This window comes from Pararge aegeria, chromosome 5, assembly GCF_905163445.1.
Source record: "Pararge aegeria chromosome 5, ilParAegt1.1, whole genome shotgun sequence".
In the NCBI taxonomy this organism is placed as follows: Eukaryota; Metazoa; Arthropoda; class Insecta; order Lepidoptera; family Nymphalidae; genus Pararge; species Pararge aegeria.
This window is the reverse complement of record NC_053184.1, coordinates 538,884-564,583: the sequence shown is the minus strand read 5'-3', so window position 1 is coordinate 564,583 and position 25,700 is coordinate 538,884. Positions and strand designations below refer to the sequence as shown.

General features: G+C 35.0%; 2 protein-coding genes across 14 annotated transcripts in view; both read left to right on the top strand.

Moving 5' to 3' along the window:
• LOC120623738 (cholinephosphotransferase 1) overlaps window positions 1-6,342 on the top strand; it is a 28,786-nt gene extending 22,444 nt beyond the window's left edge. For all 5 annotated transcript variants that reach the window (XM_039889934.1, XM_039889935.1, XM_039889936.1 and 2 more), the window contains one exon: window positions 5,412-6,342. In XM_039889934.1, coding sequence (XP_039745868.1) covers window positions 5,412-5,482 — 71 coding nt within the window. In that variant the 3' untranslated portion in view covers window positions 5,483-6,342. The remainder of the gene's footprint in view (window positions 1-5,411) is intronic.
• A 2,209-nt stretch (window positions 6,343-8,551) lies between these two features.
• Window positions 8,552-25,700, top strand: part of LOC120623638 (probable phospholipid-transporting ATPase IA) — a 97,408-nt gene continuing 80,259 nt past the window's right edge. For 8 of the 9 annotated variants that reach the window (XM_039889741.1, XM_039889737.1, XM_039889750.1 and 5 more), the window contains exons 1-2: window positions 8,552-8,862; window positions 12,805-12,918. In XM_039889741.1, coding sequence (XP_039745675.1) covers window positions 8,805-8,862; window positions 12,805-12,918 — 172 coding nt within the window. In that variant the 5' untranslated portion in view covers window positions 8,552-8,804. Of the gene's footprint in view, window positions 8,863-11,734; window positions 12,006-12,804; window positions 12,919-25,700 lie in introns of those variants that run through there. The other variant, XM_039889743.1, reaches the window with a different exon arrangement.

Below are 25,700 nucleotides of genomic sequence, written 5' to 3'. Positions count from 1 at the left end.
TTGCTTAGTTATGGCGTGAAGGAAGAACAGACAGACAAACACGCTCTTGCCTTTTGATATTAGTATTCATATAACCTTGCGCACTGTTGAGTCCTTCCATCAGTTTCTAATCTACTAAACACAAAGAAGAATCTAAATATCTAAATTTATTTATAAAATAATTACGGATCTGAGGATTTGATAATTTTACATTGCTCATGTTAGGTAGGGGAGGTCCGATGCCAAAAACCAATTTCTACTTGTTGTTAATACATAATAATAATAAAAAAAAATCTTTTTTAAAGAACTTTATATTAACAACACAGAGTTGGTTCTACTTATTAGATCATTAAAAACTATATCTCATCATCTTAAAGAATGAGATGTGATGTCAGAGTTCTCAGTAATGGGTGAGAATAGGGATTGACGTTGATTTTATAAACTAATATTATATATTAGATATATCATTATGTTCTCTTTTTTTTATTTGAAAATTCAAAATGGCTGATCGGTATAGTTAAATAAGATTGCTGTACATTCGAAACTGTCTTGACTTGTGATTGTTGTATATTAGATACATATACAAGCTATTTATCTATTATATCTGGTGTATATCTTTATGATTTGTATGTATTTAGTCTATGTATGATAATAATTAGGGTTGTAACGAATATTTCAGAAGTGTTGAATTCTCATAACCTGAATTTTATTATACGGCAGATAAAAGTCAATATTAGAATTAATAATGCATAAAAAAGTTAAAGAATTTTAAACAACCCCTGGGTATTAAAATGGTTCCATATGCCGTCATGGCATGACAGTTTCTTTTGTCGTCAAACGGGCAACGGATGTCGATTTTATTTTATAATTCTTTGAATATTTTTTTTAAGTTCATGTTTTCTATTAACATAGGCATATCCACAGATAATGATGGTATGGAAGCATCAAAGCCCAAGTTATACTGTTCCTGTGGCGCGTTTCGCTGTCTATCGATAACGTTTTTTTTTTTCGTGGTATCCCACATACCTGATACCAACTATTTAACTAAGTGTTTTACTTCACTTTTATCTCGAGTGATATACGCCATTGGAAGATCATGTATCCCCATTTGCATGATTAGAATAAGAGTAAAAATTAAAAAATAATAATAAGAAAATTAAGCAGTAAAACTGAGTTTCTACGTTCGTTACAACCCTAGTATATTATAAATGGTAATATATTTATATAAACGCTAAAACGCTTCTTAATAACACCTGAATCCTAAATACTATCATAAAAGCATTGTCTAAAGCTAATGAGAAAGAATTGAAAATATTGATGTGTGATTGGATGAATTATGTTGCAACAATATTGGTAAATAAACGGGTAAGAATGTTGATTTCAAACTTTCTTTGAAAATTAAACCGTGAGTGGCCATATAAAGAGCCAAATACATAGAGCAAAATATACGTAAAATGATATATAAATCTAAAAACATCTGAATAGTTCTTTGTCAATTTAGTCATGCCCAAATATTTTAAGCGTTTAACGACTTTAAATCTATTTCAATTTTCAATTCTTCAAAATATCCATCTAATTATGCTATTTCTATGTAGAAACATATATGGGTGTTATATATTATTAGAATAATGTATGCTCAATAGATTACATGCTATATAACTCGTTCTTGATACTACACTTTCTTAACATACCTAAACTGATGCTAATTTGGCTGTATAATCTTACACTAAATTGACAGTTTTGTTATTAACTGTAACTTTTATAAGTGTAGGATTTGTATGACACCAAATTGCACTTTTATCTTCAATATATAACACTAGAAAAAACTGTTATAATAAGAATAACCATATTCTTCATGGATACCAAATAGATTAAGTCATTGGCCAATTCGATTGTTCACGAATCCAGAATTAAATAATTCAAAGGATGTGCTAATTTAACTTGACAGCTGTTTGTTAGTTTAATTGCTGATAAGTGGATAAACGAATTTGCACTGCGCTATCAAAACATATGTAACTAAACTAATATATCTATCTTTTTGATAAATCCTGAATATCTTAATACTTTGATTGATAATGCTCAGAATTGTTCCAGTCCCCGAAATTTTTATATTTTTGAAAAATTAAAACAACTCAATACATATAAATACAGGTGTTTCAAAATTTATACAGAATCATTTGTTACTTGTATCAATGTAGTGCACTTTACGTGCGGACTGCACAATGTAAGAGAAGGAATGTATGACTTTTTTTGGTTATATGATGTCGATTCCTACTTTAACTATGATATTCCGTCACTATTATTTTACTGGACGAGAAGCGCAATCATGTGGTTTACTTTCTAGGAAAGTAACGAAAATAGCTTGCCAAATCGCGGGTGAGATCTTATTATTTTGATAGATTATCTAGATATATAATATTTCAAGATTTGCAATCTCCTACTATCGCATACTGGAAAAGCGATGCAAGCAACGCGTTCCCGTCTAACTGAATGCCGTACATGCAGCTGACGTCATTAGAACCTCTTTTGCGTATGGTATGAGATGCACGCTCGCGATTTCTCTTTCGAATATCGCCATTTTAATGTCAAAGTAAACTGCACCATAAGTGCTTCCTCGTGTGCTATATGCTGCACTTCGGATTTAATTTCCAATCGTTCCGCTAGGGGCGCTTGAGAATGCAGTACATTTTACTCTGAAGTGCAGTTTTGATATTCGAAAGAAAAATACGAATCACGTCATCTTTTCGTAATTTGAGATGGCATAATATTGTATTATATCTATGACCTATTTAAAATGGACTACGAATTAATACTAGAGGTAAAGAAGAGCGAAAGATGTTGTTACATAGTTACCCCCTGTTCGAACATTGTTTTATTGTGTGAATATGAAATATTAAAATAGACTTGTTAATTTCAAATGTTTTTAACTGTCACAGATTGAAGGAAAATGATAGTCTGCGTACTTACTGGCGAACAACACTATGCGAGAATATTTTTATCGAAATCTGTCAATAAGTTGGACATCAACTCATATTTTCGCCTATTTCTTACAATCCTTTTGTTAAACGTGTATTTTATTGATGTTATAATTAAAGGTGAGTGTTTAATTCAAATGAAAATTTACGATCCCCGATCATTAATAATTTTTCTTTCGACTGTCCCTTTAATGAGTTGAAGAATCAGGACACACCTTAAGAAATAAAAACAATGTCACAGCAGGATGTTGCTGAAACCTGACTACAGTGACGAAACGAATTTTACTAAATCGGAATACGTGTATTATAACTTTAAGGAATATTATCGCTTTATGTTGCATTCGCCCGTAATACTGCTGCAGAGGTTTGTATATTTTAAGTAACGCGTATAAGTTGGTAGGCTTATGGGCTACTTCTGTGCCGTTTCATCTATCTTTCTCCTTTAGTCTGTGTGGTAAACATGATTTGTATTAGAGTAATTTGCGCCTTTAGCGGAAGGCGGTGTACATATGTGTTAATATAGTTTATAAATGTTCACGCGACAGGACTGTATAGCACTGTGGAGTGTATTTTTTATGTCAAATATAAGCAAATGTACATTTTAGATACTTGTTTTATTTTGCTATATAGACCAAGTGACTTTTATTCGTATTAGATCGGCATGCAATCTGCGGATTCGATCAGTATACTAGGTCAATATGTTAAATGTGTTTACTTTCTAAACTGCACATCGAATGAAGTTCGTATTGGAATAAAAGTGAATGAGCGGAATAGGTAACTATGCTGCCACTGCGGTGCGTTGCTCGCATTCGATATTGAGAGTTCCCTATGCACCGTACTTAAAGTTAATTTTCTTTAATACTGTAACAATGTACACTTGTCGAAATTCACTTTATTTTCAATAGTTAGTAATCTTCCCTTTAACTGCAGCGTCGCGTCGTTGTAAGACTAAATAAAGTTACTTTGTGCATTTTGTGTTTGTTAATTATATAACGTAACCTTTTGTCAAAGAATAAGTACGTTAAATATAGACTGGGCAATCTCAATATTAAATTATGTTGGAAAATATAACATCATCCTGATTAAATCTGATAGGGTCTCGTGTGGGATTTCCTAGCTTTTTTTCGCGTTCTAGTTAACTACGATTTGTATGGAATCAAAGCAATGCCTTCTAGAAACAATACGACAAAGACTTATCGAAAGATTCAACGTTCCGTACGTAGCCAGGTGATATTGCAGTCCAGGAACTTGTAGGAAAGTAATAAACCTGTGTTCCAGGATTGTAATTCTTCTTCTACTCTTTGGTTCCATTCAAATACACACATAACCCAAACGGGCCCTAAAAGTGATGAGTGCACATAAACAGTGTTGATTGCAAACTTGTTCAGCACTTCATAATCAAAAACAAATTCAGTTGCACGCAACCAAACTAATCTGACAGACGAAAATAGCCGCGTCCTTTTCCCACTGTCCCTTGTTGACAAGGATAGCACTATCAGCTCAGCTGTCAGTTTAGCTAAGCGAAGGCAACGCTGCCGAATACTGTGTACTTAGCGGCTTTCGAGTTTGTGTGCTGCGGGAGACCAATCACAAGACTTGCGCAAACGCAGGCTGCTTCTGATTGGTCGTTCCTTAGACGCTAAGGACGCAGGTTTGACGCCGTTATTTGGCCTTGCCTTTAAGTTTATGTATTCATTTGAGTAACGCAGTCAATGTTATGGTTTGCTTGATTATTTCTAGTTTATAAATATTACAAGTTTTGTGGATGTTCAGGTTAGTGCAGTTCATTTGCGTTTTATTTGATTAATTTGTTTTATATTTATATATGTATAAAAAAGGGTAATTATTTCATATTTAAATTTTTTTTTTAAATAGCGGAAAAATATATTTTTCCCGTTTTAAAACTTGATAACATGTATATTCAGACATATCGTGTTCAGTCTTTCCTGATTGTCTTTTCGTGCGTCCGTCGGGGTATACTCCAAAGCACTGAAGGTGTGCCTCATTCTAGTAGGTTTATGCCCCTGACGGTAGTGTCACTGATAAGTCTGCATAACCCTTTAATTCAACATATGAAATAATAAAACCTAGAGTTGTTGCGTATATTTTCAGTTTTAGTTTAGCGCGTGTCAGCATGAAGTTTAAAAACCTTAAACTATAGTGGATTCAAAATTGTGTACACCTTTCTCAATATTTACTGTAGGTAATGGCAACTAAAAATAATATAGTTATTGCAATTTAGTTTAGGTAAAGTTCATGCAATGAAAATTGTGAATAACTATTTGTAGAATGATATTTAATTTTTCCATCATACATACGGCTTGTCTTAGTGATTCTGAGTATTGCTTCATATCCATTTGCATGTCCATTTGTATGTTGTACACATTTTAGTTTTCCATTCTAACAGTTGTTTAGTGTATTTTAGTACGTAAATTATATTTTATATTTTTCTTACAGTGACCAGTGACAGTGAGAAATCGGAGAGTGAGGACTCTGCACCATTGTTGAACAACAACAGTATTAGTTAACCGTAGGAATCAAAATGCATTTTAAAAAACATGGAATAAAGTTCAAAATTGAGTGTCGCTAGTGTATAAATAGCAACACATTACTTGGTAACAATAAAAATTGAAATACTCGATGTATGCCCTTTCTATATCTGTAACTGTTATGAAACTAGTGTAGTTTAAACTAAACAAATGCAAGAAAACCTTAAAAAAAACATTACAATATATTGAATATAAACACATTCGTAACTAGTTATTGGTTATTAGTGTAAACATTGAAGAATAAGGGTTAAAAGATAAGTATGTTAAGGTAATTTTTTGTCACATGTACATAACAAGATCTACGCAATGTTAAAAAAAATTGTACTAAACTACCTAATTAAAATAATTTATTCCACGTTTATTAAAAGTGTTATAGTATTATGTTGTTTAAATAAATTCATGCTTACCACTGATATTTTAATTAAGTAACATAAGGTATTGGGTATAGTGTTATAAGACGTTTCATTCAGATAAATTTAACTTTTGCGTCAACTGGAATAGGAGAATAACGATTGAATTGAATGTATGCCTATATAAGAACTATACTTTAGCCAAATTCGATGTGGAGTTTATATAAACAGACCACAAGTCACGATTTATAGGGTTACAACACTTATAATCAATTTTTAATTTTATCACCATTCCCAAGTTAAACGGTAAAAGTGTAGCACCGTTCTCTGAAAGTGAAACGCCCAGTGTAATTTACAAATTTTCAATTATTACTACATGTCTAAAATACCTATATTATAGTACTCACCATAGAATATCACGGATTTGGACATTTGGTTTTTTTTATGATCAATCGTCAAATTGACTACATAGTCATTATGATAGTTTTTTGTCGAATAATGACCTTGGTTACGATGAGTAATCGGCTCCAGTGCGCTTCGAGGCGTATTGAAATTTTAGAAGTATAAATAATACTAATATTATAAATGTCAACGTAAGTTTGTTTGTTACGCTTTGACGCAAAAACTACTTAACCGATCCTCATGAAACTTTGTACACATATTCTTGGAAGTGTTAGAAGTAATATAGGATACTTTTTATCCCCACATTAAGTTCAGTTCCTTTGGGAGAGAGGATGAAAGTGTTTGACGATTTTAAACCATAACTCCGACAAATTATAACCGATTCAAATAATTATTTTTCTACTATTGAGGTTATAATAAGCGTTTAATTTTGTCCTATCTTTGTGTAGATCTGATGAATGTGGTTGGAGATAGAGGACAGAACTCCTCAGCGGACAACAGCAAACCCCACATTCAAGGCTGAGCGATACTGAATACTTTAAATTTTATTAGAACTACTAAATTGAATGTCACATCAAAAAACAAAATCAAACGCAGACGAAGTCGCGGGCAACAGCTATTATATAAATATTTCTAATAGTATGATTTATTTATTCTTAAAAATAATGTAAAAAAAATTCAATAGGTTCATAACACCTGCGTATTATTGGTTGCCGAGCAAAGTTTTGTTGGTAGATATTCCGTATCGAATTTGGCTAATGTATAGATATTATACTTAAATACAGCATAAACACATAGAAGCCGCAGCTTTGGGAGTAGTGGCTGCAGTGGAAATAATCTAGGCTGAATTATTCCTTCAAGCCGATTTACTTTTCCTTAGTGCTGTAATAGCTAGTTAGTAATACACATAACTAACTTATACATTTGACGAAATCACATACTTAACTATTATTTAGCTCATCCATTATTATTTAATATTATCTATATTGAAAAATGTTCGATATTAAGCTGGCAAAATTACTTCTTTTTAGTATTTTTAAGTATAAGTTTCTGTACAGTAAAATTTTATTATTTATTGCTGTAGAGATGTGCAACATTATTTAAAACTCGTTATGTCAGAATAATTAGCGCAAAAATAGTGAAGAGTTACAGATGCTAATTAGTTCTTATAAATAGTATTAGATAGTGTTTTACTGAAGCTCCCAATTTGCTTGTACAACCCTGAACCAAAATGGCAGTAGGTAATATAACCTTCCTTTTTAATGTTAGTTAAAACGTTCCAGACTGGCCCCACGGCAAGGCTAGACATAGGCAGGAGTCAAAAATTATATCCCTTGACAAGTGATAAAATGAATGACCTGCAAAAGTAAGGCAAAAGGAATAGGAGAAGTTTACCCCCGTTTTATATTACGTATATTATTTGGATATTATTTTACCCGCCAATGTTCGGAGAGTTGATAAAGCTAGGGAAGAATATAGAAATTTGTCATTTCCCCGGTTAGAAAAATATCTCCTGTCCGTGCTAGCCGGCACCACAATGAGCTATCAACTTAGTTCATTATAGGATTTCCAACAATTAAATTAAGACATAAAAACGCTTATTTTGATATATATTGTGATCCGCTAATAAATACTTTGATTAAGTTAAGATGATGTTTTTCTTTAATAAACCTTCATAATTGAACTTGATCATATCAGTTAAGATCGCACTATCTAGACCACGTATCTACTAGGTAAGGATGATGGTGACATATCATGCAGGGGATGTATATCCAAAATGGAATGGAAGTCGATTTTGCATACATAGCATTGAAAGAGGTTTGTATGGTCGTTCTCTCTCGTTCAAGCCAGATCAGATTTATTATAGTAACATAAACTATAGGAAGAGAATGCACTGCATAAACTGCAAATTATTCTCGGGATGAGAGCTTAACGGTATTTCGTTGCGCCAAGGAACAGCTTAATGGGTCTTCGTTATATATGCCCTCCTGTCAGAAGTTTCTGCCGAGACATTATGTAATAATGCCCAGTTTTATAAGGTAAACTAGGTGGTAAAAACAGAAGTGTATATGTTTGCGCGCATCCATCATAGATTACATAAAGTGTTAGCTCATTACGAGTAAAAAACGCTAACATCAATAGCCAGATAAAACTACATATCAATTTGAACATGTAAATGGGTATGCACAGGCTACCGATTGGAATATGTATCGCCTGTTATCAGTTCATAAACAAATAAGTAGGTAGGTACGAATCTTCTAGCCCGTGTCCAGTAAGCGTTGTATTACGTTGCAGATAGGACATACAGACGGACCTCGTAGCCAATGTAATATTATACTGATACCTAGATACATAGCCAGCTAACTCATAGTTGAAATTCCTAGGAAGATATGTATACTTTCCAAGGTATATACTTTACACGGTTGATACAGAAGGTATAGTGGTGATCTAGAAATGTGTAGGGTAATTAATTTACAACTAAAAGTAATAAGTTCGTGAAAACAATGTTACATTAGCCAGTGAAGTGAAGTGTAAAAAGTGACCTGGAAATGTTACCGCTGAGAGAAGTGAACGGAAGAAGTGCTTATGAAGAACTCGCTACATATGGTTTGTATGCATTTACATTATCATCAAGGAATCCACGTTTAAATAAAATACGTATTTGCCAATTAGTTGAACGGCCGGAACCTACGAAAGACAATACACGACTTGTTAACTTATATGTTTGTTTGTCCGGGCAACTCTTTGCAACGGCGGTAACAATTATGCATGAATTTTCACTGGCAGAAAAATGATTATACTTACAGGGATTCATTTAGGCTACACATATAAAGGACCGATGAAGACATCTTTTAATAGACTAATCGTGCGGTAAGTGTGGGGCAAGAAGAATAGTACCTTAGTAGTAGTTAGGTGTTCATTGTACGCGGACGGAAGTCGCGAGCAACCATGAGAATAAAGTAGTATAAAGGTACCCAGGTAAAAGGTATAAAGGTAACCTACTTAAGGTATTTAAATCTTAAGCCAACGAACGTCACATCGATATTTCGCATTTAGGTCTCGTTAACGTTAAAGTCGTAGGTATACCCGAAAAAGTAAGGCATATATCTACCTCTATGGCGTGAATCAGTTCATTTGATTTGGAATCGGTATGGACAACAAATACTATGATTTGACAACTCCATTAACAGAGACAGATTAACGTACCTGCAGCGTCACCTTTGTTAACTCGAAAATATACCTAATCTACAGGAGCTGTTCATCCTATGGGATTTAGCGAGGGTGTTACTATTAGTAAAGATCATGCTTTCATCACAGTTTTGCAATCGTACAGTTGGCTTAGGGTGTCTGGACTTTACGCCTCTCGCATCGTATCTAAAAGGGTAGTCTTCTGTGTTATGACGTAAGTAGTCATCACATAGATATTACATGTCTTTTTGCGTGGCAGTTTTTTTTAAATAAAACGACGAGAGTATGTACCTAAGTTCCTAATCACAATTAAAAGGCCCTTTTGCGTATTTGAGACAGTGTCACGAATGAAAAAAAAACATTCAAATCCTACCTACATCATTCAACTATGCCATTTTATTTAGGCTCGCCAGGCGGTATGATACCATCTTGAGCCTTGCATCCAGGTACCATATTCAGATTTTGCTTGCTGACTTTAAATCTTCCTGTAGATGGTGGTGTTCGTCCATCATTCACCCAGTTTCTGCGAGGAGCCTGTGGATACGCTGCCATACACCCTGTTCATAGTGGTTTCCTTAGGAAAATGGTCAGGGTATTTATGCATATCTTCCATCTATTGCATACCCTCTATCCACGCCCCACTAACTATACTCATAAATACATGCTTTTTTAAAGAATTAATTAATTGAAGCAGACAGGTCAACTCTTACATGTGCTTTACACGAAAGTGACTTAAAATCCAACTGTATGGTTGCTATACTATACCTACTTAATTTAAATGTGTAGTTACCTAATTACTGACATTGTTATCACAGTTTATCGTAGCTATTATTATTTGATATCGACTATGAATAAGTTGAATTCACCTAATTATTTCGATAGTTACGCAAAAGTGCAAAATACATTTGTTTTCCCTTTAGTCACCTAATATGCAATAATATGTTATCAGAAAAAATGGGCGGGAACAGGAACTTTCATGGCGGGGGCGGGGCTGCGCGTTTTTTGGATCTCATGAAGTTTTGGTTTTAAATAATAATAATATGTTCAGTAATCGTGCCTTTGGAGAAGACATTGGGTCAGGTTTTTTAATGCTGGTAAGGGCATGCGATATTTCAGTGCTGATTCTTGCTTCAAATAGGGTCATTTCCATTTTCGAGACACTCTCGTTACGAATGATGTGTAGCTCGCATTTCATAGCAGTTAAGTCTTTTAGTAGACGTGTCACGTCGACATGTTCAAATGAAGCAGGAAGTAGGCGGTTTATGTCCTTTGCAACAAAAATTGGTTGCAGTTTCGGGTCGGTTTCTTTTAACCGTTTTATAACATCTTTGGCATTCTTTTTATTCTTGTCTTCCCCCTTCCTCTGTATATTTCTTGTTATTTCTCCCGTGTTTTCAAATAGTAAATTCTTTCCGGATTCGATTTCTTCAGTAGTAAAATTTGAAACGCATATTTGCACTATCGACAACTCGTCGAGAACGTCCGCTTTATTTTGTACAAAGGTCAAGAACTCATTTATAATGAGGTTATTCGCTATAGCGTACCTACGCACTTGGACCACAGACCACATTACTTGTAAAGAGAACGCACCATTCCGCGCAGACACACGGAAGAAGACTTAAATGTCGATTTGGGATGGTTTTATATGTCTAATTTCGATTTGATTTCGTTATTGTGGGGACAGGCAGTCTGGAGAAACGTGGAGGGAAAGAGAAGAGAGTGCAGGAGTCGATCGAGTCTTCAGATGCCGAGGGTGTCTTCGCTGTTCGCTGAGGCTACGGAGGGCGAAAGTATCAATAGGAACAGGGGACATCGGGATTTGATGTGTGAAATTGTTGTGTGTGGATGTTTGGACGCGCTTTTCCATTCACTGACAAATTGTCAAATATTAATTATTTATACACCACCAAAGATTTTCTCGCGCACTATTCAAGAGCTTTAAAGAACACAGAAGCTTACAAAAACTTATAAGAATATATTAAATCAAAAAGAAATTCGAATTACTCGAATTAAAACAATTACTCTACTGGAGACATGGCTTTATGCCTTACAATCAAATAAGATAGGTAACACTGAATACATGGCCGTACGGTAATATACCTTTGCGCTTCTTTTAAGAGTTACCCTGATGCAAATGTGGCGCCATCCTAATTTAATACATTTTGACGATACTTTTTCATATACACAGATGACTCTCCTTACCTCTACCCTCCATATTCGGAGGGTAAAGTGATAATTTACAGTACTTATTTGTAGTGTAAACTTGTAATTAAAGGTACGGAGAGGTATAAAAGTGCATGTGGATCACGTACAATTGCCTATAGATATTGCCTTCCAGTTAGAATCTCAATTATAGATGTCATCGTAAGATGAGTTTGCAGTGAAGCGCAAAGTTGTTTACAGCAAAAATAAAAATTGTCATAAAAACTGCCAATAAAATTGTGCACTACATTTCCGTTAAGAGTATGATGCACAATTTTATTGGCAGCTTTAGCGTTCGCAGAGGTATATTCTCATCTTACTTGACTAGCGACTTAGTCCGTGTGCAATTCGTAACTAAGGTACGTAATAATTTTCCATAAAAACCTTTTTGTCCAATTCCACACCCATAACATAAGGGTTGTTTTAAAAAAGAAAAAAAAAACAATAAAAAAAAGAAAAGATGACGCCAATTGTGGAATTCAGGCGGGAACGCTCAACGAACTTGGAATAAGTAGGTATAATTTTAAAAGTGTTAAGTTCGAAGCGAAGGGTGATAAGTAAGTTTGTTTGTTACGCTTTCACGCAAAAACTACTGAACCGATCATATTCTGAAACTTTGTACCTACACATATTCTTGGAAGTGTTAGAAGTAATAAAGAATACTTTTTATCCCGACATTACGCTCGGTTCCTTTGGGAGAGAGGATGAAAGTGTTTGACGCTTTTAAACCATAACTCCGACAAATTATAACCGATTCAAATAATTATTTTTGTACTATAGAGGTTATAATATGTGTTTAATTTTGCCCATACTGTGGTTGGAGATAGAGGACCGAACTCCTCAGCGGACAGCAGCAAACCCCTCATTTAAGGCTTAGCGATACTGAAAACTTTAAATTTTTTTAGAACTACAATTACTTTTAATGCCACATCAGAAAACAAAATCAAACGCAGACGAAGTCGCGGGCAACAGCTAGTATATTATATATTCAATCTAATATTTACTGGGCAATGTCGTTATTTTAACGTACTTAAAAGATTCCATCCGGAATGCCCACTGAGCTGAGCACAGCAATTGTCTCACTGGAGAGGGGCCTGATGAGTCAACTAACGCTTATCCAATGCGATTGCGAACTAGAATTTCGTTATGGTATTTCAGATGAGGAAAGAAAAAAGCCACCCTGGTACGAGATGGTCTACGAAATGTGCATTCGTTTCATTTTTCGCTTCTGGCGGCGGATACGAATTGTCACGAGAAACTGGAAGTTTTTGGGTAAGTTTTTAAATATGTCGTCTTTTTCATTTCCCATATGCATTGTGTTAAACAGATTAGTTTTTTTATTTTTAAACAATACCTCCGTGAACAAGCAAGCGCAGAGTGGGACGCTGTTCAGCACGATGGATCGACGGCATAAAGGGAGGCTGAGGATCTAGTGTGGTGGTGCTTTTTGGGACAGGCCTATTTTCAGTAGTGGACGTCCGCGGGGTTAAACGGTGATACAAATTTTAATCTAATTGTATCCACAATATACGACCCGTGCGCCACTTCGCAAGCCAATGCTGATCCTTTGGTTTCAGTTAGGCTTCTTTTTCTGACTTCTTAAGGAGAATCGGTGATGCAAATAGGTCATTACTATCGTTGGTTTTGTAAAAAGATTTTCTTCATATCCTAATAATAAATACAGAGAATAGCAAGTTCAAACTTTTAAATAAAAAAAACTCTTCAGCTTTATTACCTCAGTATCGATTAGACTTCGTCCGAAACGTACTAAGTTCGAAAAAGGCTTTTCCAGAGCGGGCGATGGACTAAGCTACTCCCGTTGTACCAGGGACACTGACATAGATTTTGATGATCGATTGGCGCAGTGGGCAGCGACCCTGGCAGTCTAAGAACGTGGGTTCGATTCCCACGTCGGGAAAATGCTTGTGTGATGAAAATGAATGCTTTTAGTGTCTGGGTATTTATGTATATTATAAGGTATTTATGTATATTATTCATTAAAAATATTCATTAGTCAAGTTAGCACCCATAACACAAGCTACGCTTACTTTAGGGCTATATGGCGGTGTGTGTATTGTCGTAGTATATTTATTTTTTATTTATAGTTCACCGAATTGCGAAGCTTAAGGGCAGAGCACGTAGATACGACTGCTAGAGTCATAATAATAATAAAAGCTTTATTTATCTCTTAAAAACCACATACCTTTTACATTGTAACCATCACAATAATTACTAAGTACCTTAACAAAAATGTTTCAAAGTAATAGTGTTCAGTGATTTCCACACTAGGATTCCCTGTGGCGTGGAATCCAATTATGAACCAGAGCCTGTGCCACTTTCGGTAGTAATGTTCTTAAAAATAAATATTTAAACAAGAGAACAGCTTTAGCTTACTGCTTAAAACATTAACCTTGCTACATTGTAAAGAAGATATCAAGTGAGTCGAACGTATGCTGCATAGGACATGGAATGTAGAAATAACCACAAGATACCTGTCGAGCAATGGACACCAATTGATCAACAATTTATTTCGAGAAACTTCTTCCACGTAAACATAGCCATAAATTAAATTTTCAAATATGTAATGACTATGCACAGTGGATTTATTTGCGAAGTTTCAAATAATCTATATCCAAACCTAAAATCGGCGCACCCATCTTTGAATTGAACCTAGTTGATATTTCGTAGGTGTAAAATACACTAAAGATGACTTAAGTAAACTAACTGTTGTAGAAGTTTCGTAGGAATAGATGTTCGTAGAGAGTGGATCTACGCCGTAGACTATGGAACCTTCGGGTGATACATCGTTGGTACAAGCATTTTTATGTCGTATTTACCAAATCTATATACTTAATATATAGTTTTGGTGGATACGACAATCTTTTTAGGAATAACGTTAGATCCTAAACTTCAATGGGGCCAACATATAAATAATTTCTTTGATACGTGAGTAAACAGGTAACGCTCTTCCCCTACGTACGAGTATCACTTTTTTTTATAAATATCATAGGTGTATTTTAATTTTAATGTTAATGAGTACGGGGGAAAAAGCCAGGGTTTCGTAGCAAAGTGGTAAAAACGAACCGACTTAGTACATTATCACAACATCTTACTTCACTAATGCTTACTACTTGACTATATATTGATGACTAAGTGCATTTTAATGCAAGGGAATATGTTGTGAGCATCATAATCATGTCTCCAGAGGAGATTATGTTGAAGGTACATGTTATAATTAACTAAAAATAAACTCGTTGTGCAGTTTACTAGGCTACATAAAATTGCTAATTGATTCTAGTATATTATTTTATAACAAATTACCGAATGAAATCTTTGAGACGTGTCTTGATAAGTTCAAAGTTTATATAAAACGTAAGTTACAACTTACACAAAAATCCTATTATTATGTTAAGGATTACTTAAACTATAAAAAAGCTTGAGTGTGAATTGCTCTAACTTCATAGATTAATATTAATTTACTGTGAGATGGATATAAGAAAAAAAACCCGGCTTAGTTTATTTTGGGCATTTCTTAGACCAGGGCGCGTTTGGAACCCTCGTAGCTTTAGGTTTAGGTTGTCTAACGAAGGTATCACCATCCCCTTACAATTATGTACACATATATGTATGAACGCTCCATAAATGCCTGTGAAAGGCACATATTGGTTCAGGTTTATATATGGAGCAAGTTTTGCATTAACCTGTCTCTTGTTTCCAAAAAGTTCTTAATCACACTTGACCAATATAATTTACTTACCTTGTAGAAAATTAACCTTAACAATTAGAACAATAATTAGGCCCTAGTATCTTCTGGAAACAGAAAATAACAATAATCACGTAGAATTGCGTAGGTACGGCTCCACACCCTGCAGCGTAGTTAATTATAAACGAAATGACTTCGTGAAAATGAAAGTTCAACATGTCGCGTGCACGTCGCGTCACCTACGCCCTCTTATTTCACATGTCACGCTTAAAAGCCCACAGGCCTATTTACATTGTGCGAAATGAGCGAAAGTTTGCGCACGCAATACCTATTTGCAATGCGTTTATGCCATATCTGGTTTTATACTAGAATCTGGATGACAAAAGCAAAAAAAAACATTTTGAATTGTCTTCTGGTTACAAGAAAAAATAAACTGGACTCGCCTGATTTCCCACCTGAGTTATTAAAATCTTGCAGATGGTGGAACAATTTATTTATGTATTGTAATTATATGGTAGCAAACTTTTTAATGCCCGAAAACAAGGATAAAACCAAGTTTTCTAAAAATAAAACCTTGTTATTAGATTTATCACCCCGAAATGCATACTGAAACTAATTTCATGAAAATAGTTTGAGCTGTTTCCGAGATTAGGTGCATAGGTATATACAAGAATTGTTGTTGCTGGTTTAAAGGTATTGGATAGACTCTTATAGGTTTTTATTGCCAAATTACCCATTGGAATTTCCATCAAAAGGTCCCGAAGGCTACACACGCCACATTTTCTGTGTCGAGAAATTTTAAAATAACAATCCGCCTCAAATATCATCCTTGCACGAAACTTTTTAAATGTAACTTTTTAAAAATAACATCGTTTTACTACACATTTTTTTATGTGTAGCACAACTATTTAATTTTACTCGGTAAAAAGTTTTTATTAGGTACTGAAAAAAAAAGTAAGTATAGAGGCAAAAACGACCACGAAAAACGGAAACCAGGTGTAAATATTTAACGTAACCAGTCTACAGGAAAAGCTTTCAATTAAATTTTAATTAATCGCAAAGTGGCAGTTCAACTACTGGATGTTTTTAGATTTAAACTCATCGGTTTACGTGGAACCGACTTGCCAAGGTTGTGGGCTAGCATTGCCTGCCTCATAATAAGTCACATAAATCTTTAGCACCCACCTCCACGCTCCGGTGACCGTTTAATATCATAAAGTGCACGCGAGGCGGGCGCGGTCACAGATTACGCGTAATCACCTGTTTCATTACAAGTATCAACCAAAGTACTTTATGGCCATACGAGCTGCCCGCGTTATTCGTCTGCGTTTTTTACAAATCCCGTTGGAACCATTTGTTTTCTTGGGATAAAAATAGCCTATGTTACTCTTTGTCCTTTAAACTTACTCTATGCTTCGTAAGTAAAGCTATCTAATATTTACCAAGTGGGTATAACAACAAAAAAGTTATAAATAAAATAGTAGCCTAATAGGTATTTTGGCCTTTGCACGTGTCCAAATGCCGTCGGGCCGCGCCGCGCCAACCTTGGTATTTACTGACATTTGAGGGAACAACCGCCGGTGCAACAGCAATCCTGAAACTTTTATAAATCTTTACCTCCGCTTAGAAGGCCAGTGTCGCTGCTAAGGAGCGCTCTCCACTTATACCCGTTGAAGAACCTTTGACTACTCAATCTAATTTTTGATTCACTTTATTTTATTATTGATTCACAACAGGATTCAAATTTTAAAAGAAAGTAATTTAATTTTATTATAAATTTAAAATTCATATTCATTCACTCTCTTCCTGATTATAAAATAAAAGAACACACACTCACACAAACGCAAATACACATACACATATTCAACACACACAAACACTTAAACACTCGCATATTTGCATGCTTGCATGATTGATTTTGAGAATTCTAATCATTAAACCAAAAAAAGGATACAATTATAAAATGTAATAAATTGGTTAAGTCATGTTATCAGTATATGTGTAAACTTTGTATCGGAAAGAGCGAGACCTCCAAATACCGGGTTTTTCCAAACTTAAATGGAGGTCCTTAGCCTATTGGCTTGAGATAACAAATAATTATTTTTCATTTTCAAATAAAAAAATCTGTGTAAATTGGCCCTGAACAATAATTAAAAAAACACTACCCCGATACGGTTACTACTCTTGCCGTGCCAATTGCTAGTGATTGGAGGAATAGCTGTACCGCTTATGTGTATAGCACACCTAACGGGCAGCGGCAGTTTGTTAACTATTGCGACAAAAATTTAGTAACATTTATTATTCCCAGCTTTTTATAGACAAAATATAGAAATTGGCATTCTATATGTTCCTAAGTATCGTGCCGCTAAGCGATTTAGTGCATTACTACCATACTCCCTCACAGGTTAGCCAGCTACCATCTTAGACTGCATCATCACTTATCATCGGGTGAGATCGCAGACAAGGGCTGACTTATAGTGGAATAAAAAAAACAAATATACCTATTCAATAAGTACCCAGACGAGTTAACAGTTAGGGCATCTAATAAGCTTAACATTGGGCATGATTCCGACCAAACTAGAGTGTAACATTAAGCATTTATCACTTTTCGTTGTCTGTTTTTTTTCTTTATTAATCTGCTGTAGGGTGTCGAGGAATTGAGAGCAGTTGGCTAGTCTGCTAAATGTCATGCTGACGTATTCTGAAACTTTTCTGACAGATTACATACAAAGCGAGTACAAAAGCACACTTTGAAAGCGCCGGACTGAATAGTTACGAATGAAGGAAAAAATAGTATGTAGGGTGTATGTTTACTGGAAGCGTTCTTTTAAGTATGGGTTGAATTTCTAAATACAGATTAATGTCAAACGCTTATCAACGCTTCGTGATAATATGACGATGAAAGGCGTTTTGTCTAGGCTATGTCAGTTGCTTGTCGATAGTAGATTTCAGAAATTCAGGAAATAATTTAATGAACTGTTATTAGCCATTGTGTGAGTTGATCACTGTCAACCGGCCGGATCTCGAGGCACGGGTCTTCTCTCAGACTGAGAAGGCCCTAGTCTCGGCCAAGTGATATTTCAATTATATGACATCAATTAGTTAAGACCGCACTTTTACATAAATCAAGACTCAAACACGCACCCATGCCAATAAACAAACTTACAGAACTCACACACACACAGACACACACTCACACGTCTCACTCGTCACTGCTAAGATTTGTAATGTAAGATTTGGCGTTATTTTAGTATTAAGATAAACCCTTAACCAAAATAAGGTGTAACGCTGTATTATTACTAATCTTATACCTACTAATATATAAAGCTGAGGAGTTTGTTTGTTTACTTGAACACGATGATCACAGGAACTGCTGGTCCGATTTGAAAAATCCTTTCCGTGTTAGATAGCCCGCTATATATATGGTTATATATCACGCTAACACCAATAGAAACAAAGCACCAATGAAGAATGTTTCAAAATCGGGGTGTTTTTCCTTTTGAGAGATTCCGTTGCGTTCGCTGCGTAAACAGTTACAGTTAAAGTTTCGATAAAATCATCTATGACAATGTTGTTTCCCTTTAAAAGTTAAAAAAAGTCCAGGACAGCATATTATGTTTATCTTTTAAGGTTGACTTACACGCGAAGTCTCGAGGGATCACTAATAAATAAATAATTGCTATAAGCGGACATAACACGGAAAAGTAAGAGCCAGGAATCGAAGGGAAGCCAATTCGCCGCTTCGTTATTCTTTTAGTTGTTTGTCAAAAAGTAGGACATAATAATGCTGTTATGTCCTACTTTTTGACAGACATGGAAAATGAAGTAAGACGCTCAAAATGCTACACAAACCAACCCAAACATGTTTTGATTTTCTTTGTTTATATGCCATCCTGGTTACGACGGGAACCTCTAGGTAAAGGAATCTATGTCACGGAAAAAATTAGCGATTTCGATGGCTACTCCTTTTTCACGAGATAAAAGTAATTCTGCGAGGACAGAGTCGCACGTCACTGCTAGTATAGCCTTTGCAATAAGTAAGAAGTATACGTTACTAATAACATTACCTGATTAAATATAGGACTAACGTCATGGCAAATACTGACTTGGTGGTGGCGCGTCATTACCGTACCAAACAATAGAAACCCATTGGTTGAAGTAGTGATGTCGGAAGTGTCGATGGTGTCGATATACAGGGTTAAATAAATAATAACAGTAAGCCCTCGGCCTTTAGTTGTTTACATTGAAACTAACAACTTTTGTTTTATGACGTTTTTTAAATCGAAAGTTTGTGAAATATTTAATATTTTACATAGATACACGTCTTGTTACGTATTTGTAATGTAACATCGGCAACAACGAACAAACCGAGGCTTTATCGTTCGTGCTCGCAGCGGATTTGGCGACAGGGACATGTGTTTGGATGGTTTGCAATATAGGGCAATTAGGGCAGCGCCTTCCTAGGTGTTACTACTACCAGCTGCTGCGATCACTTACCCGTCTATTCTTTATTTTCTCTGGTCTTGTCTATAGTGGGAGGATTCGGCTGAGGCTAATCACCACCGTACCGACAAAGACGTGCCGCCAAGCGATTTGGTGTTCCGATAAAATGCCACGTAAACAACGATTAGGAGTCCGGATCGAATGTAACTAACTGCCATACCTTATGAGGTTAGTCCGCTACCACTTTAGACTTACATTATCAGCCACCACCAAACTTGCAGTTCAGAAATAGCATGTACATATTTGAAAATATGAAAGCTAGGCCGACTAATTCCAAGTAAATGACACAGGGTAGTTATTATCTCGTCCGGGAAGTATACAACGGGTACCCGGGCGTCTAGTAGAGCCAACTAGAGGGACATGCCGTGGTGGTTTTTATTTCGGGTATAAGACACCCACAAAACTTGTGTCCTGCCCAAAAGCACAGGAGGTAGCCATAAAGCTTTTCCACCGCGACAAAAAAAAGTTTATTAATTATTATCTAATACAAAATATTGATATATCGATATATGGATACAATTTTTCAGCAAGCCTAGACTAAACCTATAAAGTATTGGTCAGTTATTTACCCTTTTAGCGTGTTCGGGGCAGCGGGCGCTTGCGGCCAGCTATCTCTGGCCGGATATAGGTAGCGCCGCGCCCTCTTCCGGCGGGAACGGCTGACAACGGCATCATTTGTCCGTTCGACCTAATGTAATTTATTTTCGTTGCCCGAATTAACCAACTTCGTATTTCTGGACTGGATTATGCAGAAACTTTTTTTTAAATAAAATAAGCTTTAGACACGGATTTTTCTCAAATACACTGAACTGAATAAGCAAAACCAACAAAGACATTTTTGTATTTATAAATTTGTGATGTTAAGTCTATTCAAGAAGACCTATTGAAACAACACAAAGACTGCAAAATATAGCTGCACTATAGATACTGAAAGAGTGACTAAAAGTACCTATCAGGCTTATACTTTAAGGCAGTTATTTGATATAACTACTTTGTTACATACATAATATACATGTCACTCATTACATCATTAATCATGGCTTACGTCAATGTAATTATTTGATTTTATTTTCAATCGTTCGTTGGTAATATTTTATACTGAGTTTTGTATTGGGCACATTTATGATAAATGGAACGCGGCAAGCTGTTTATAATTTATATAAGTAAGAAAGAGGACTAGGTATACACTGCGTACGCCATTTGATTTTTTCCTGCTGCAAGTTTGCTTCGAGTGAAAATGCAGTTTATGGGAGTGACCTTACATGTTACGAGTAAAACGGTTAAATAAAATATTTTATAAAATTATACCGAAGGTAATATTAGATTTAGCTTTGCATAAGTTTAAAGAATGTATAAAAACACATTTCATACGTCGAGGTTACTATACTATTGATGAATTTCTTAATGAATGAATGAATGAATGAATGAATACACTTTTTGTGTTATTAATAGTACACCACAGAGAAAATTTACAGAGATACAATTGCAACAGCACAATAAGGTAGAACGTACAATTTGGCGGCCTTATCGCTAAATAGCGATCTCTTCCAGGCAACCAAAGGCATACAAGAAAATGTTATAAGAAATAAGTAGGTGGTACAACAAACAAAATTAAATATTAAGACTTAAAACTAAATTAACATAAAAAAATAAATAATAAAAAAAAAAAACATAAAACATAGTATATACTAAACATAACATATTAAAGATATGTACAAAAATATAAAATATATTCCATACATATATACAAACATATAAACATACAAATACGCTACTATAAATACTTAATTAAAAAAAAAATTAATCAAATAAAAGAACCCTCAAAAATATGTAGAAACCGAAATAAACAAAAAAGAATACAGTGATCATTCCCATCATTCCCATTAATGTCAAAGGTTGCTTGGAAGCACGCCGCTTTCCAAAGGCTTCCAACAGATCAAACTAAAGAGAGATCGGGCAGGGGCAATTAAAAAATAATAACATTTCTAAATCACCCATACCCGACCTGACTCTTAAAAGATATACACGCTCACTGCTGAACGCAGTCAAATTTTTCGCGACTTAAAACTTTTGTTAACTCCCTACGTTTTACCATCTATTTGTGATCTAAATATCTTTTAATCGGGTGAATTAACTACAACTGGCATTAGAGTATGCATTTACTGGCTGTCACTTTTTTCTTTTTCTAGAAAATATATGCTTAATATACCTATAGCAAGGCACACCACTGACTTTTCGGAATTATGTGCATTTTTAATTATAGCCATTTAAATATCACTTGCTTTAACGGTGAAGGAAAACATCTTGAGGAAACCTGCATGCGTGAGAGTTCTCCATAATGTTCTCAACGTTATGTGAAGTCTACCAATCCGCACTTTGCCAGTGTGATAGACTACGGCCTAAACCCTTCTCATTCTGGGAGGAGACCTGTGCCCTGTAGTGGAGCGGTAAAGGGTTGGTATGATGATATGCTTATTTCCTATTATTGATTTTTAGTAGAATAAGGTAAATAGGCATACATACGTGCGCTGTACAGTGTGCTCATAGATAACCGCTCATTACTCCATCGTTAGTTATCGATTATTTTGGATTCGAGGACGTCTCCGCGCGATGATGACGTGGCATCATCCTTTTAAATAGAATCGGGTGTTTAGCATTCGTTCGGAACTGAAGGTGACGTCTTAGTCATACCTGTAGAATGAGACACCTACCCAGGAACGTATATAGATTTCCTTCAATGTTTTGAATAACTCATAACTAACCTATTATCGTTATGTGGTAATCGTAAATACCCGCTAACCCGTAATAGTGTAGCATGGTGAGCCTATGTTCTAAAGCTTGCTTCACTTTTAAAGGGAGGCGTTGCTGTATTTATACTAATCACTAACGGACCAAGAAGATGGGCCATCTCATAAGGGAAATCCATAGTCTATATAAACAGAATAACTCTCCATGTGCTTATCAATCTGAAGCATAGGTGTTAAGCGTCAAAGCCTGATAAGTTAACACCGGCGCTCTTCAAACTGGAACACATTACACATCACTGGTACTTGGCGACAGCAAAGCTCCTTGCGGCAGGAGGCAGGGGCATGGCGGTAGTACATCCCCGTACAAGCTCTGTCAGGAAAAGCACACCTACTACTTCCTTTGTTCTGCGGAGGGAGCCCTGAGAACCTCCGCAGAGAATGCTATGCTACCTTACGCAAATTATTAAAGCAATCCAAATATTAAAACATTATACGTATTTCACAGTGAATTCTATCACACACTAGTGACTTTCTCCGTTTCTCAATGGGTAATAGCAAATTAATAAAAAACATGCGTTACTGCTTTTGATCATATTTCTTAATAAATATTGTTTGCAGCTATTTTAACATTGCAGAATACGAACAAAGACGCGGCCGATCGACTTCATCCGTAAATATTTGTTTCGGTTGCTTTTACTGAAATTATTTGTTCTAAAGTATGTATCACAATGATAAAAGTACAGGACAGTTCAAATCGACACTGTTTCACGCGTCCGCGTTTATTACTTATTCCATGGAAAGCATTTGTTTTCCTGAGATAAAAAAAAGTATATGTTACTTTCCGTCCTTTCAACTTACTCTATGTCAAAAATCTAATTGATCGTATGATTAAGGTCGTAAAGGCGTGTCAAACAAACATTTCATTGAATTCTCAAAGTTACTATCATATTTATTTGGATAAGGATCTATACAATAAGGGCGAACAGAGTAGCCAATAACGCTATGTTAGCCTACATAAGCCATGTTTATTTATTTTGCGGCGACTGGGTATAAAATATTATTTTTCATATTTAAAACGTACCTTACTTAATTGGCTTTTATTATATACCTAAGTACCTATATAAACAAACTGACAAATTGACAAAAAGTGATCAAAATTAGTTAGGTACATGGTTTAAACCTACATATGCGAAAAGCGATTTAGTTTTACTCTTTTCTATAGGAGTCAATGCTCGGTATTACGCCACGTGACTTCGTAATGTTTTACGAGATGGACCCGATTTACTTGCTCTGTTCAATTTTAACGATGACGCCGTTAAAATTTTATTCGTTTAGGTAACTATTCTTTATTTAGGAGGCAGAAAACAGGTCATTGCTTCAACGGGATAAACTTTGCGATTATAATTGAATCGCGTGATATAAAGGTTAGTCTATCTAGAGAATGTATGATCTTGTTCACTTCACTTTTTCATTTCCTCTCGTATTGTACTTGACTTGGTTGACTGAGATTAAACAAAAATTTACAAAAAAAGGCTTTGTTTAAGAGTTAAAAAGCAAGAAATAATTAAAATTAATAAATAGAATTAATAAAAAGCAATAAACAGCAAAAAGCAGAAAATATTTATTTTCTGCTTTTTACCTGTTAAACAGTCGGTTGAATAACGAACTGAGATTTTGCTTAGACTATCGTGTACCTATCATACCTACTTACATATAGCATTGAAATTATACTGAGCGTAAGCTAAGACTAACTAGACTTCAAGTGTCCTTAAATTTTTTTTACAGCTTGTCGGTCTAAATTTTAAGGTGCCCTAAAGTTTAAACATAGTAGTTTCACTCATTTCGAATAGCGTTATTTGTTCATGGTACGATAACATAATTTATACGCTTGCCAACATTTTATAATTCATCAATTTTGTAAAATTACTTACAGACTTAAACATGGAAAGACATACACATAAAGATTGGCAACACCAGTTGCAGATTAGTTTAACATTATGTGGCACCCGCCGCGTCCACTACATCAATAACATGCAGAAGCGCCGGGATAATGCTTTCCATTTGTGGCACAACCTAGTAAAAGTTTACAATGTGTAATGGGATCGTCTAGAAAATAATCATGACTGATGAAAACTCTGAGGTTTTCATAGTGTAGATAAACATTGGTGTTGTGTCAAAAATTTCACAAGGCTTGACTGCTCGACGCGCTTATTAACCTTTCAGTTTATAAACGAGACGGGGAGAGAGTTATTATATTGCGGTTACATACATTATCTAGTGTTCTCGAATAATTAAATGATCCAAAACATTTGCGAAATTATACATAATCTGTATTCTTAGGTTTTATTTATTTATTATTTATGTACCATAATTTGTGATTGTGAACTTATGATACATGAAATGTACAAAGAAAAGCTTATCTCTATAGGAGTTCTCTTCCAGCTACCCCAGGGTGTGAGTAAGACGACTTAATTGTGGTATAGGTCAAATAAAGGTACAATATACTAAAGGATAATTCCTAAAAATATACAATATATCTAAATATTAACAAAATTCTACATACCAATACAGAATAAAATTTCTGACTGGCAAAAGTTTTTAGAAAGCCTTAAGCCTTCTCTGTTTTTTTAAATATACTGTTATAATCATGACTGTAAATAAATTGTTATAGTGTGTGTGTCTAGGGGTCCCATCTTTCGTTGTCGTTTCTGTGCAATTTTCTATTCAACTACTTTTTTGAATTCCAGTACAATTTAGTCCTTAACTGTTTGTTCCTTAACTAGCCTATAACCTATTAGGGGTAAGGCATGTATATATTAATCACATGACCCTGAAGAAAAAAAAAAGTAATTAAATGTACATTTGCTATACAATGACCGTCTGACCAGCATGACGACTCTTATTCTACTATCTAACTACTCTTTTAAAATTTAATAACACTATTATATATACTTATGATATCTACCTAAAAACAAAAAGACCATAGCAACACTACCGTATAAAAACTTAATAGGAAACACTACGATCTAAAAGTGCAGCACGAATTTTTTCAAAGCTAAAATAATAGCCCTCTTAAAAACACGGTTTTGGCAGAAATAATG